The sequence below is a fragment of the Argentina silus genome (assembly GCF_951799395.1).
Source record: "Argentina silus genome assembly, chromosome: 4".
In the NCBI taxonomy this organism is placed as follows: Eukaryota; Metazoa; Chordata; class Actinopteri; order Argentiniformes; family Argentinidae; genus Argentina; species Argentina silus.
In genome coordinates this window covers 23,734,982-23,749,122 of record NC_139658.1, presented here as the reverse complement: position 1 = coordinate 23,749,122, position 14,141 = coordinate 23,734,982, and the positions used below count along the sequence as shown (strand labels likewise).

Here is a 14,141-nt window from a genome sequence, read left to right as displayed (position 1 = left end):
CTGTGGTGGCCATCTTGTTTACCTCATGCAACGCTTTCAGATCTAGTCGAGTGTAGGGGGGAGGGAGAGGGAGTGCTTTCTGGTACAGGACTAGGCTGAATACAGCATGGAAGGAATACGTGTGGATCAGGGGAGGTAGGAATCGGAGGGCGATGAGCCCCGTCCTCCGATTTCTACCTCCACCAGCCTCCCCTGATGTAGATCAGATCAGATTAGAGTAGCTGATCGCCCTCCTCCTCCTCCTCCTCCTCTTCAGAGGAAGACGTGAGAGCGTGTCTTGTACATCTATCTAGGTCGGGGTTCTGCCACGTCAAAGTCGCTTGAATAAAACATGGCGGCTAACGAGACCGCACCATGACAGAGGAGGGACGGGCGGCTTTCATCTCTCCGTCAGAGAGGAAAACACAAAAACAACAAACTCATCGACTATTCCATCAGCTATTCATCAGAAGTGGGGGAGCTGCGGAGGGGAGCCTCTGACTAGCCTAGCCCCCCTGTTGCTATGGCGCTAGGTAGCGTAGCATCCTCCTCTAAACGCTACCGGCTCAGTTAGGTGACGGCAGGCGCCAGAGAGGTTTGGGTGGTTTACCGTCAACATCGTCACGGGTTGGGGGGGCAGTTGTTAGACATGGCGTGGGGCGAAGCACCCGAGAAAACCTCCTACCGGGTAAATCACGGCCTCGAGGGCTTTATTGCTTTCGTACAACGGGTTACACGACAAGTCAGAAGATTGTGACAAGAATGCAATGCTTTTAAGTATCTATTTCGCGATAGACTGTGGTGGTTTCGGCCCTGCTCCGGGAAATATAGTTCCCAAACCACAAACGTTGTCAAAGGGAAGGTGATGCACACATCTACAGCGGAGGAGGGATATCACAACAGGTGATTTAACCGGGACGACATCGGTAGTAAATCACGGCTTCGAAAGGCTCTCAGCCAATCACAATGCTTGTTTTCATCAATCCGTTGTGTAACAGCCCCTCATCTGGAGCTGGAGCTCTGGGACTGGAGCTGTTCATACATTTCTCTGGAATCCAATGCATTCAAATGCCTATTCTTTACTTTATGTGCTGGTGGAGGTAGAAATCGCAGGACGGGCTCATTGTAATGCATTGAAATGAATGAGGAATGGTATCAAACACGCATTTGATACCATTCCACATTCAATTCCATGCATTACAATGAGCCCGTCCTGCGATTTCTACCTCCACCTGCCTCCCCTGACCTCTCCCTAACCAGCCATAGCCCTCCTCTAAACATGTATGTGTATATCCTTCACATGCGAGGCTCCTCCCCTCTGCGTCTAGAGACAGGAGCGTCGGGCTGGATCAATCCCAGTCCTCCTCCATCACAGGCCAGACACTATGAGCCGAGACCAGAGCAGGCAGACCATCACTCATCCTGCTGGAGGAGGAGAATCGACCATGTTTGACGTAGCGGTGGAGGTGCTAATTTTAGCCTGTGGCCCCGTCTCTCCTATCCATCACCCTACTGCTGCTGCTACTGCTGGGTGGAGGACTACAGGTGGAGGTGGAGGACTACAGGTGGAGGACTACAGGTGGAGGTGGAGGACTACAGGTGGAGGACTACTGGTGGGGGACTACAGGTGGAGGGCTACAGGTGGAGGACTACAGGTGGAGGGCTACAGGTGGAGGTGGAGGACTACAGGTGGAGGACTACTGGTGGAGGACTACAGGTGGAGGACTACAGGTGGAGGACTACAGGTGGAGGGAGTCGCCGGCGCCACGGGCCTCGCTGGCCAACGCCACGCAGCAGTCCATCATCAGCTGGTCCTGGTACGCCGACGCAGAGTGAGAGGCACTGGAGCCGGGCTACGCCAGAGCAGAATGAACCAGAACCACCCAGTCGCTCACTTCAAATACACTTCTAGAATGTCACAGTGCACAGTTCTAGAATGTCTATGTATAAAGTTCTAGATGTCTGTGTATAAAGTTCTATAATATCTGTGTTTGCACAGTTCTAGAATGTCTGTGTTTGCAGTTCTAGAATGTCTGTGTATAAAGTTGTAGAATGTCTGTGTATAAAGTTCTAGAATGTCTGTGTTTGCACAGTTCTAGAGTGTCTGTGTATAAAGTTGTAGAATGTCACAGTGCACACGTCTAGAACGTCTGTTTTACAACATATTCCTGTGGGGAGGAGGGGGATGCAAAGAGGCTCCATATTTCACTACAGTACGTGCTCCCGTTAAAATGGAGCTGTAAAGTGCGTTCATTCAATTCCTCCATTACACGACGAGTATGTGGAGGTTGTTTACGGGTTGAGTCAGACCTCACCGCTCCCAATTCTGGAGAATAAATGCTGTTTACTTGCAGGGAGTGGGGGCCTCCAAGGTTAAATGTTTAGCTTTCCATTTCCCCCCCAAAATGAAAGCGTCTGAGAGATAAGGAGTTGCTCTGACAGAGATAAAAGGGTTTGGATCCCAAGGTGCAGCCCAGGGCCCAGGTACAATAGGCTAGGATTACTGCAACTTTGAAGCCAATAAATCCTCCGTGAGAGGTGTTTGTTTGAGTTGAACTCAATATTATAACGCACTCCACAAGTTCCATATCGCAGCTATATCCCATTATAAATATCTTAGGATTTGAAGTATCTGAAGTGAGTGAGCAAGTTGTTTTTTTCGCATTTGAAAACACAATGTACAGACAACAATAGGATTATACAAAACAGCATATGGAAATTACATTAAAAAAGCTTTTCTTATCTCTTTCAATTTAATAAACACTGGATTTCATAAACAATCTTCTCTCTCTCTCAAAAAAAAAACCCTCACAAACTCTAAGCCTTCTGGAATCATACAGCAGTAACACCACAGACTCTAAGACAGGAGGGAGCCTCTCCTCAGTCCTACCCACCTCCAGGATGTACTTCTGCAGAGACTGGATGTCCTGGAGCGCCTCAGGGTCCTGGTGGATCACCACCACCTCCTTCAGGGGGTACTGGGAATACAAACCAACATCAACTGTTACTGTGAGCTCTAACATAACACAGACACGCACACGCACACACACACACACACACACACACACACACACACACACACAGAAACAGAAACAGAAACACACACACACACACACACACACACACAAACACAGGGGGCCAAACAGACACTTTGACTATGGGCTGTTTTATTTTATTTAAGTCTTAGTTGACGTATTCTGCATCAAAGCCATGTCAACAGAGGCAGGAGCTCCAGACAGACAGAGATGGGCTCAAATAAAAGATTCATGACAGAAAAATCAAGTCCAAACCATCTGGAAAATAACGAGCCTCCAAAGACCAGCCCGGTGCTGACCCATCTATGTACAGTACCAGCACTGAGTAGCCTGTACTGTCGCAACCTGGAACCTGTCTCTCTGACCAGGAACCTGTATCCCTGACCTGGAACCTGTCTCCTTGACCTGGAACCTGTCTCCCTGACCTGGAACCTGTCTCCCTGACCTGGAACCTGTCTCCTTGAGCAAAAACCTGTCTCCCTGACCTGGAACCTGTCTCTCTGACCAGGAACCTGTCTCCCTGATCTGTAACCTGTCTCCCTGATCTGTAACCTGTCTCCCTGACCAGGAATCTGTCTCCTTGACCTGGAATCTGTCTCCCTGACCTGGAACCTGTCTCCTTGACCTGGAACCTGTGTCCCTGACCTGGAACCTGTCTCCTTGATCAAGAACCTGTCTCCCTGACCTGGAACCTGTCTCTCTGACCTGGAACCTGTCTCCTTGACCAAGAGCCTGTCTCTCTGACCAGGAACCTGTCTCCCTGACCAGGAACCCGTCTCCTCGACCAGGAACCTGTCTATTAGACATTTTTCCCCTAAATACTTAAAGTGAGCTTAATTTAGCTTGTCTGGCACACGGGGTGGGGTTTGTGCTCTGGGACTATTCCATTGGAACACCAGGGAACCAATTCCACTGGTTCCATTGCGCCGGGCACACTACATCAAGCGCACATCAGGCTTTTGTATTAAATGAAACAACATTTGGCCTCAGGTGAGACAGGTCGGCGGAGAGCAGCAGGTGATGGGGGCGGGGCGATGACCTACCTTCACGGGCAGCGTCTTCCTGTCCCTGATCACACGGCCCAGCTCGATGACAGACTGCATCTGAGACACGGCGCTCTCGATGCGCTTGTCAATCAAACTCTCCCTGTCAGGACGGGCACAGGGTTTAACTGGGTGAGAGAGGCTCCACTGGAAAACATCAAGGAAGGAGATACAGTCTGTGTGTGTGTGTGTGTGTGTGTGTGTGTGTGTGTGTGTGTGTGTGTGTGTGTGAGAGAGAGAGAGAGAGAGAGAGAGTCTGTGTGCGTGTGTCCGGACTAGCAGGGAATTTAAACTGCAAAATGTCAATTCTACAAATCTCTTAATCAAGGTAAAGCAAGGTAACACGTGGGGCGCTACGGCAGCCAGGGGAACAGTCCCTCAGCTCTTCTGTAGGTGAATGATAAAGACCTGCAGAGAGACGGTCCTTCAGCTCTTCAGCAGGTGAATGATAAAGACCTGCAGAGGGAAGAGTCAGCCCTTCAGCAGGTGAATGATAAAGACCTGCAGAGGGAAGAGTCAGCCCTTCAGTAGGTGAATGATAAAGACCTGCAGAGGGAAGAGTCAGCCCTTCAGCAGGTGAATGATAAAGACCTGCAGAGGGAAGAGTCAGCCCTTCAGCAGGTGAATGATAAAGACCTGCAGAGGGAAGAGTCAGCCCTTCAGTAGGTGAATGATAGACTGGGAGAGGGCACAGTCCCTCAGCTCTTCAGCAGGTGAATGATAGACTGGGAGAGGGCACAGTCCTTCAGCTCTTCAGCAGGTGAATGATAAAGACCTGCAGAGGAACAGTCCTTCAGCTCTTCAGCAGGTGAATGATTGACTGGCAGCCAGAGGAACAGTCCTTCAGCTCTTCAGCAGGTGAATGATTGACTGGCAGCCAGAGGAACAGTCCTTCAGCCCTTCACTCCACTGCTCTCTGAGAACACCACCAACTCACCGGGGGAGTCTATTTACAGCATTGCAGTAAATTGGCCTGCAGAGTGAAGCTACACAAAGGGCATAGTAAATTCTAGCCCAAACAACAGTGAGGCTCCTGCTTTTGAACAGAGCCTGTGTGTGTTACTGTTTTCCACCATGCTCTGCATGTCAGCTTCTCTAAATCAAAACATGGCTTGATTTCTCCTTCTTCTCCTTCAGACAGAGCCGAGGAGGGGTTTGCACACAGGCACTTGAAAATAATTGTCATTTGTTTCAGCATTTTAGATGAGTTTGTTTGGAACAAGCTGTTTTTGTATCGTTGTGTATCTGTAGAGAACGCATCATTTATGATTCAGTTTTATCACATAACACAACAGAGTTGCCTTGTATCTGACACACGTTGCAGCAGAGACTCAGTTGTCCACAAACATGGGAAATCCAAGCCTGAAAAACCATCCCTTCAATATTTCATTCCAGAAATCGGAGAAGAAGTCAATATCATTCCTTAACCCAAAATGACAAAACACTTAGGTTAACAACTTAGTAAGTAGTCACAGTTAATAGAGTTTGACAAGTCACTTTCAGATTCACAAGGGGAGTGAGTACAGAGACGGCAGAGGAAATGACAGGTACTGTAGCGTTCGGACACGAACACACAGGTAAGAGGTACATCTGCTCAAAGTTGGTGCCATCTCCCCAGAAAAACCTCTGCTTCCAGAAACGGATACGTCAGGGTTACAAGGAGGGTAGAGTATCAGTGTTTGCACGGTTCTAGAATGTCCTTGTTTGCGCGGTTCTAGAATGTCTCTGTTTAGTTGTTCCACAGTTCTAGAATGTCTGTTATAGATACCTGACTTGGGGGAGCATGAGGTAGTGGAGGGGGGGGGGACCGTAGATACCTGACTTGGGGGAGCATGAGGTAGTGGAGGGGGGGGGGACCGTAGATACCTGACTTGGGGGAGCATGAGGTAATGGGGGGAGGGGGGGGAGACCGTAGATACCTGACTTGGGGGAGCATGAGGTAGTGGAGGGGGGGGAGACCGTAGCTACCTGACTTGGGGGAGCATGAGGTAGTGGAGGGGGGGGGGACCGTAGATACCTGACTTGGGGGAGCATGAGGTAGTGGAGGGGGGGGAGACCGTAGATACCTGACTTGGGGGAGCATGAGGTAGTGGAGGGGGGGGAGACCGTAGCTACCTGACTTGGGGGAGCATGAGGTAGTGGAGGGGGGGGGGACCGTAGATACCTGACTTGGGGGAGCATGAGGTAGTGGAGGGGGGGGGGACCGTAGATACCTGACTTGGGGGAGCATGAGGTAGTGGATGCTGCTGGAGTTCTTCTCCTCCACGGAGGCGGGGTCGATCAGCTGACGCAGGTTCTGGTACATCTTCTCCGTGATGAAGGGAGTGAAGGGAGCCTGCAGGGCGGCACAGCCAATCAGCTCAGCCCAACTACTCTGATTACACTGAATGTTACAATTATGCACGCACGCACGCACACACACACACACACACGAACATACACACATGCAGGCAGGCACGCACGAACGAACATACACACACACACACGAACATACACGCACGCATACACGCACACACACACACAAACATATGCACGCACGCAGGGTGACTCACCATCAGCCTGCACATGGAGAAGAGCACACTGAAGAGGGTCTCCAGGGCCCCCTGACAGTCCTCTGTCCCACTCTCACCCTGCAGGGACACACACAATACCATAACACATTAACACACACACACACACACACACACAATACCATAACACATTAACACACACACACACAATACCATAACACATTAACACACACACACACACAATACCATAACACATTAACACACACACACACAATACCATAACACATTAACACACACACACAATACCATAACACATTAACACACACACAATACCATAACACATTAACACACACACACACAATACCATAACACATTAACACACACACACACACAATACCATAACACATTAACACACACACACACACACAATACCATAACACATTAACACACACACAATACCATAACACATTAACACACACACACACAATACCATAACACATTAACACACACACACACACACAATACCATAACACATTAACACACACACACACACAATACCATAACACATTAACACACACACACACACACAATACCATAACACATTAACACACACACACACACAATACCATAACACATTAACACACACACACACAATACCATAACACATTAACACACACACACACACACAATACCATAACACATTAACACACACACAATACCATAACACATTAACACACACACACACACACAATACCATAACACATTAACACACACACACACACAATACCATAACACATTAACACACACACACAATACCATAACACATTAACACACACACACACAATACCATAACACATTAACACACACACACACAATACCATAACACATTAACACACACACACACAATACCATAACACATTAACACACACACACACAATACCATAACACATTAACACACACACACACGCACGCGCACGCACACACGCACACACGCATACACACACACGCGCACGCACGCACACACACTCGCACGCACACTCGCACACCTGGCAGTGAGGTAAACCCGGCCCTGATCAAACCGCCCACACACACACACACACGCTTCCCCTGCCATCCTGTGAAAACAGGACTTTTCAAAACATAAAAAATGGCTCCCACAGCTGCTGCCCAGACAATTTACCAGGTCACTGATGCCCAACGGTAAACACAAACACAGAAAGTCATACGTACTGTATTTCTAATCTGGTATTCCGGTGTGATATAACAGCAGTGTTTCATCTCAGTGAGTGCTCTGCTCTGCTCTCACCTTGAGACGTCGGCGGTTGGTCCTCACATACCAGTTGGTGAGCATGTCCACAAACTTGACAAGCTTGGGCACCACAGTGTACAGCCTGTAGGCTACAAGGACAAACCAGCGTTAGTTTGCATGTCTGGAGGACACAGGCTGACACGGCTCTGACTCTGATACCACGCCATTCACACACCAGGGGCCGGTTGCATAAAAGTGTTTTTCACATTTTTACCCTTGACTTTCCCGTAACCGTGGCCTTATGTTTTAGTCAGCTGTTCAAAAAGACAAGGCTCTTTCTATGATGGCACACCATTCAAAACACCAGGGGCCGGTTGCATAAGAAGAGCTTAAGTGAATTTTGCCCCATAACTTTTCCCTTGTCATCGCCTTCAGTTTAAGTCAGTTGCACACAGACCCTTATTAGACCCTCCCACAGGCATTCAGGGGTCGCTGGCAGACAGACTCCTGTCGTCAGTATAGTAGCACTACTTAGCTTACATGGTAACGCAAATAAAACACAAATATCTTTCAAAAGCAAGTACATTTCATCAGATACAGGTCAGGGTCGATTCCAACTCTAACTCACTCAACGCAAGAAACAAATCAGAATAAAACATTTCATTGAAAAAGGCCCATTGAGAATAACATGAGGATGTCCCGTCCTGCATTGAGTGAATGTAAATGTGAATTGACCCGGGCCGTCCATCAGACAGCAGCTTATCTCTGCGCTGCAGGTCTCACCCTCCATCTCAGCCTTGAAGAACTGGATGAGGGACTGAGTGAAAGACTGGACCCATTTGTCCATGATGTTGTCGCTGGGCTTGGCCGTGTTCTCGTTGTACACAAACTGAATATCCTCCTCCTGAAGGACCAGCACAGAGAAAACAGAAGGAGTTTGTGCACAGACACTTACTGTTAGGATGGTACATTAACACGGTGATTATCTGTCCATATCTATGAAGTTGTGTTGTGTGATGGGAGCTGTTCTATAGCAACCACAAACTCACACATTACGGTCTCGTGACATAACATTAACTACAGCCAGATGGGAGGGAGGGGGGAGTGGGGGAGGGAGGGGGAAGTGGGGGAGAGAGAGCAGGCTGGAGGCCGGAGGGGGAGAGGCTAGGGTAGAGAAAGAGAGAGAGAGAGAGAGAAAGAGAGAGAGACTGGGGGAGAGAGAGAGAGAGAGAGAGAGACTGGGGGAGAGAGAGAGAGAGAGAGAGAGACTGGGGGAGAGAGAGAGACAGAGAGACTGCTGGGTTATGGTACCTTGTGGAGTCTCTGGACATTCTGAACCAGGAAGCGGTAGGCGTTGTACCAGGGCAGGAACACATCCTTCAGAACGTCCCGGACACCATCCTCTTTGAAGCGCAGGTTCTCTGCCCTCACCACGGGAGAGTTGATCAGGTACAGCCTGGAGAGAGGGGGCCCCAGGGGAGGGGGGAGGACCAGGGAAGAGGGGAAGACAAGGGGAGGGGGAGGACCAGGGGAGGGGGGAGGACCAGCAGGGGGGGGGAGGACCAGGGAATGGGGGGAGACAAGATGTAAGAAAACACTGCAGTGGACACACAGAGAATCTGACAGCTCAGAGATTCTCTCCTCTCGGCCTTCTTCCAGCCTCCTTTCCCTCCTCCCTTCCTCACCTCCCTCCCTCACCCCCACCCACCTCCCTTTACATTCTCCCTCCCCTCCCTTCCCTTCCCTTCCCCTCCCCTCCTCTCCTCCTCCTCCTCCTCCTCTCCTCTCCTCCCCCCCAGTCTAATCAGTGTGTTCCTGGAGAGCCCAGGAGGAGTGATAGTCTTCCCAGGGTGGAGGCAGCAGCGGTAGCAGCAGCAGGAGTGACGGTCAGTACAGATCACACAGCTTTATTGACTGGAGGACTAGAGCCCGGTGGCAGCTCCACAAAGCACTTCCTCCTTCCTCATCACAGGCCCGGTCAATCACCCCGATGTAACAGCCTCCCGATCCATCTACACTACTAGGAAATGAGGTCATCAAGTATTCCCCCCCCTCCCCCATCCCTCCCCCCCCCTCCCCCCATGACACTGTGAATACCACTAGAGCGTTAAATATGGAGGGGCTAACAGATGCCCTGGATGTAAAGTCCTTCAGCTCATCCATATCTCATGAAGTCCGAGGGGGAGTCGGTGACCTGGAAACACCCTATCAAAACAACACGTGTACACACCGGAGATGCTGTTTACTCCATCACACCGTGCCATTAAGGTACTAACTGATGGTGTAGGGGAAAAAAGGCACGATTTGAGAATATCACGTCAAAAAAAAAGAAAAAAAAAAAGAGGGAAATCACGTAAGGGCTAATCAGCTCCAGCTCTCGTCTGAAGCATACGGACAGATTAAATAGTGCTTTATTCATCCACCATATGGCAAAAGCACTGTAGGGCCTCAGGCGCTATGTAAAACAGAGAGGAAAAAATCAATTAAAATCTCCTGCCAGATTGTATCTACAGCCTAGTCTTAGGAGAGAGGCCTCCTTCCCTCCTCCTACTCCTCCTCCTCCTCCTTCTATCCTCCTCCTTCCCTCCTCCTCCTACTCCTCCTCCCCCGATCCTCCTCCTGCTACCCTCCTCCTCCCCCCCTTCTCCTCCTCCTGCTGCTCCCCCCCCGTCTCCTCCTGCTCCCCCCCTCCTTCCTCCCCTTCCTCCCCCTCCTCCTCCTCCTCCGTGCCAATATTAGTGCTGACCTGAGGGCGTCCGCTCCGTAGTTCTGCACCACCAGGCTGGGGTCCGGGTAGTTCTTCTTACGCTTGCTCATCTTCTGCCCATCGCTGCATATAGGAAGAAGAAGAAGAAGAAGAAGAAGAAGAAGGAAAAAATAAAAACACACCATAAAAAACAATCATTTGGTATTCAGATGAACCAAGTCATTCCAGGTCACTAGATCTTTAAAACACACAAGTTTGAACAGCGCTAGGCTCTGAGCTGGGGGGCTACATCCCATATGAGCCCCCCCAGGCTAAATGTCACAGCACACAGTAGAGGGGGAGTTAGCACTAATCACATCATGGAGAAAGAAGTGGAGAGTGGGTTACCATGACGAGGGGAGGGGAGAGAAAAGGAGGAGAGAGAAACGGAGGAGAGAGAACTGGAAGAGGAGAAAGAGAAAGTGAGGAGGAGGAAAGGAGACCAACCTGGCCAGAACCAGTCCGTTGACGATGACGTTCTTGAAGGGAGGTTTACCGAACAGGGCCGTGGACAGAACCAGCAGGGTGTAGAACCTGGAGCAGGGAACAACATGACGTTCCGGTATTAAAGGAAGCTAATTCCGGGTGGAACCAGGGGCATTGGGAATCCCTACCCTCACTGCTTCAAGTGGAAAACGCTGTCATAACGTGACCTTGTACATCACAACTGCTATGTCGATAAAACACACAGTACCAGTCAAAAGTTTGGACACACCTTCTCATTCAATGGTTTTTCTTAATTTTTTATTATTTTCTACATTGTCGATTAATATTGAAGACATCAAAACTATGAAGGAACACATATGGAATTATGTAATAAACAAAATAGTGTTCAACAAAACAGAATATGTTTTATATTTTAGATTCTTCAAAGTAGCCACCTTTTGCTTTGATGACAGCTTTGCACACTCTTGGCACGGTGTGCCCAAACTTTTGACTGTATATCCCAGTTCATTCATTTTCCATGTATTGTATCTCCAGTATGTGTTCATGCATTGATAAAGAGAGACCCACGTCCCTCCCCAGTCCTCACCATCCTCTGGTCTGGTCGATGCCCTCGGCGATGAAGTCGGCGGGGAACGTGTCCTCAAACTCCTTGCGGTTCTCGAAGGGGTAGTGCACCTGGGCGTAGGGCATGCTCCCGCTCTCAAACCAGCAGTCAAACACCTCCGCCACGCGGTGGAGCACGCCCTTCCCACAGCGCGACGGGATGGTCAGGTGGTCGATGCTAAAAAAAACAATAAAAAAAAACAAGAGACACGCACGTCAGAGACAGGACGGACTAGGCCTGGCCTACAGGACGGACTAGGCCTGGCCTACAGGACGGACTAGGCCTGGCCTACAGGACACACGTTTATTGACAACTAGAGAAACAGGCTTTGGGTTTGAATTGTCTGATTCTTCCTACAATAACACCAGCTATCTATAGAAAAAAACCCAGTTGCGATGGTCTGACGGACCATGTCTGTTCTAGTTATTCTATTTCTAGACTGCCAATCTCCTGTCTCTCTGCCCAGTCTCATCCAGTCTAGATGACTGGGATCATTCACACTCTTTATACTGTAAACACCAGTCCAACCCTGGGGTTCGTACTGTAAACACCAGTCTAACCCTGGGGTTCGTACTGTAAACACCAGTCTAACCCTGGGGTTTATACTGTAAACACCAGTCCAACCCTGGGGTTCGTACTGTAAACACCAGTCTAACTCTGGGGTTTGTACTGTAAACACCAGTCCAACCCTGGGGTTCGTACTGTAAACACCAGTCTAACCCTGGGGTTCGTACTGTAAACACCAGTCCAACCCTGGGGTTCGTACTGTAAACACCAGTCCAACCCTGTGGCTCTGGGCTTCGTGTAGCTTTCAGATGTTAACAGCTGCAGTCGTGCCATGATTCATATCATTCCTCTCAGGACGGGATCGAGGCCGACTCGTTCTAACAACAATTAATTAAAGATAATTAGACACCCCTGAAAGTGATCTGGTTGTTGTTCCGGAGCTGCCCTTTGGTTGGGTTAGCTCTCTCTCTCTCACTCACACACACACACACACACACACACACACACACACACACACACACACCTGAGTGGAACAGAGACATGTGTCCTTCGTGCTCCAATCGCAGAGACAATCAGTGACTCACCTCTCCCGATGCAGATCGGTTACTTTCACTCCTGACAGCTCCTCCAGCTCTGCAATCGACCCCACACACACCACCTGAGACACACACACACACACACACACACAGGGTTAGACACTCCACCTGACTTTCTTCTCTTGACCTCTTTTCTTCTGTTTGCAGTAGCGTGACAGAGCCAGAGAGGAGCAGCGACGCTCTCACCTACTGTCTGAAAACATCAGTGGAGGTGAAGGAGAGGAGACAGACAGGGGCCCATTCCCCCATTCCCCCGATTCTCCCACTCTCAGCATAATCACTGATCCAACATGACTGGATGGGTAAAAAATCAAGCTTTCCACTAGAGTGATTCCACCAATCAAGTCATGTCAGATCAGTGATTTCTTCAGGGAAGAGAGAAAGGAAGGAGTATTCAAACAGGGACAGGTAGGGGTGGCTGCGGCGACTGAGGTCAGGGGTCAGAGGTCAACGGAAGTGCATTAATAACTGGAGTCGTTGAAAGGCGAGCCAGATCCATTTTTGTCTGCGGCTACAGATCTTTGAGCACAATTCAACAGATGATGTCATTCACTCCGGTTCCCGCCAGCCAGCCAATCCGAGGCACAGACGCTCCGCTGCCAGACAGCCGTCCGCTAATCAGGTTCTAGTAAAAGTTTGTTAGAAAGTGTGTTTCTGCTCCTGTGAGTATTCAACTGTGCTCCTGCTCCACTTCCTGAGCAGACTCAGGTAGCTGGCCCAGATACGACCGTGAGGGAGGGGGGGGGGGGGGGGGGGGGGGGGGGGAGAGACAAAGAGAGAGGGGGGGACGACGACAAAGAGAGAGAGAGAAAGATAAGAGAGAAGAGATAGCAGAGAGAGAGAGAGAACGAGAGAACGAGAGAGATAGCAGAGAGAGGGAAGGAGAGAGAGAACGAGAGAAGAGAGAGAGAGAGAGAGAGAGAGAGCGAAGATCCACTTTCCGGCCCTGGCCAAGCAGAGGGAGGCGTGGTGGCTCCAGAGACCACCTCCTCCAAGCCGCCACCAGGCTATTTTCAGGAAGCGGGTCGCTGTCCTTGTTTTACTCAGCGCCGCTCGTCCCTTCCTTTCTCAAAGACTCAAACAACCCAATTCTGACATCTAAACCAACCTAGTCTCTGGCTGCCAGCGCTGCTAAACACATATTATATCCCCCCTTCTCTCCCTCTCTCCCTCTCTCCCTCTCTCAGCCCTGTGAAAGGCGGTGGTACAAAAGGTTGCTGCTTGGGTACCTTTGAAGTTGGATAAGGAGGAGAACTTAGGAGAGAGAAGAGGCATTCAAGGGGGGGGGGGGCAGCGTATTTGTTATTCGTTTATGTTTCATGAATTATTCATGAGTTCGAAGGCGATCTATAACTGACTTACAGTACACTCCTCGGAGGTGCTGTGCTAGACTCTGACTTGGCACCGTTGCTATTTCATAACACA

The 14,141-nt window shown here is 49.7% G+C and overlaps 1 protein-coding gene across 1 annotated transcript in view; it reads right to left on the bottom strand.

Annotated features, from left to right (window-relative positions):
* The window catches only part of iars1 (isoleucyl-tRNA synthetase 1), a 48,523-nt gene that overhangs the window by 11,198 nt on the left and 23,184 nt on the right, over positions 1-14,141 (bottom strand). The window contains exons 15-25 of the mRNA XM_083668710.1: positions 12,705-12,778; positions 11,596-11,790; positions 11,010-11,096; positions 10,563-10,646; positions 9,128-9,272; positions 8,600-8,720; positions 7,874-7,965; positions 6,610-6,687; positions 6,271-6,392; positions 4,058-4,160; positions 2,874-2,957 (exon numbers count right to left, since the gene is read on the bottom strand). Coding sequence (XP_083524836.1) covers positions 2,874-2,957; positions 4,058-4,160; positions 6,271-6,392; positions 6,610-6,687; positions 7,874-7,965; positions 8,600-8,720; positions 9,128-9,272; positions 10,563-10,646; positions 11,010-11,096; positions 11,596-11,790; positions 12,705-12,778 — 1,185 coding nt within the window. The remainder of the gene's footprint in view (positions 1-2,873; positions 2,958-4,057; positions 4,161-6,270; positions 6,393-6,609; positions 6,688-7,873; positions 7,966-8,599; positions 8,721-9,127; positions 9,273-10,562; positions 10,647-11,009; positions 11,097-11,595; positions 11,791-12,704; positions 12,779-14,141) is intronic.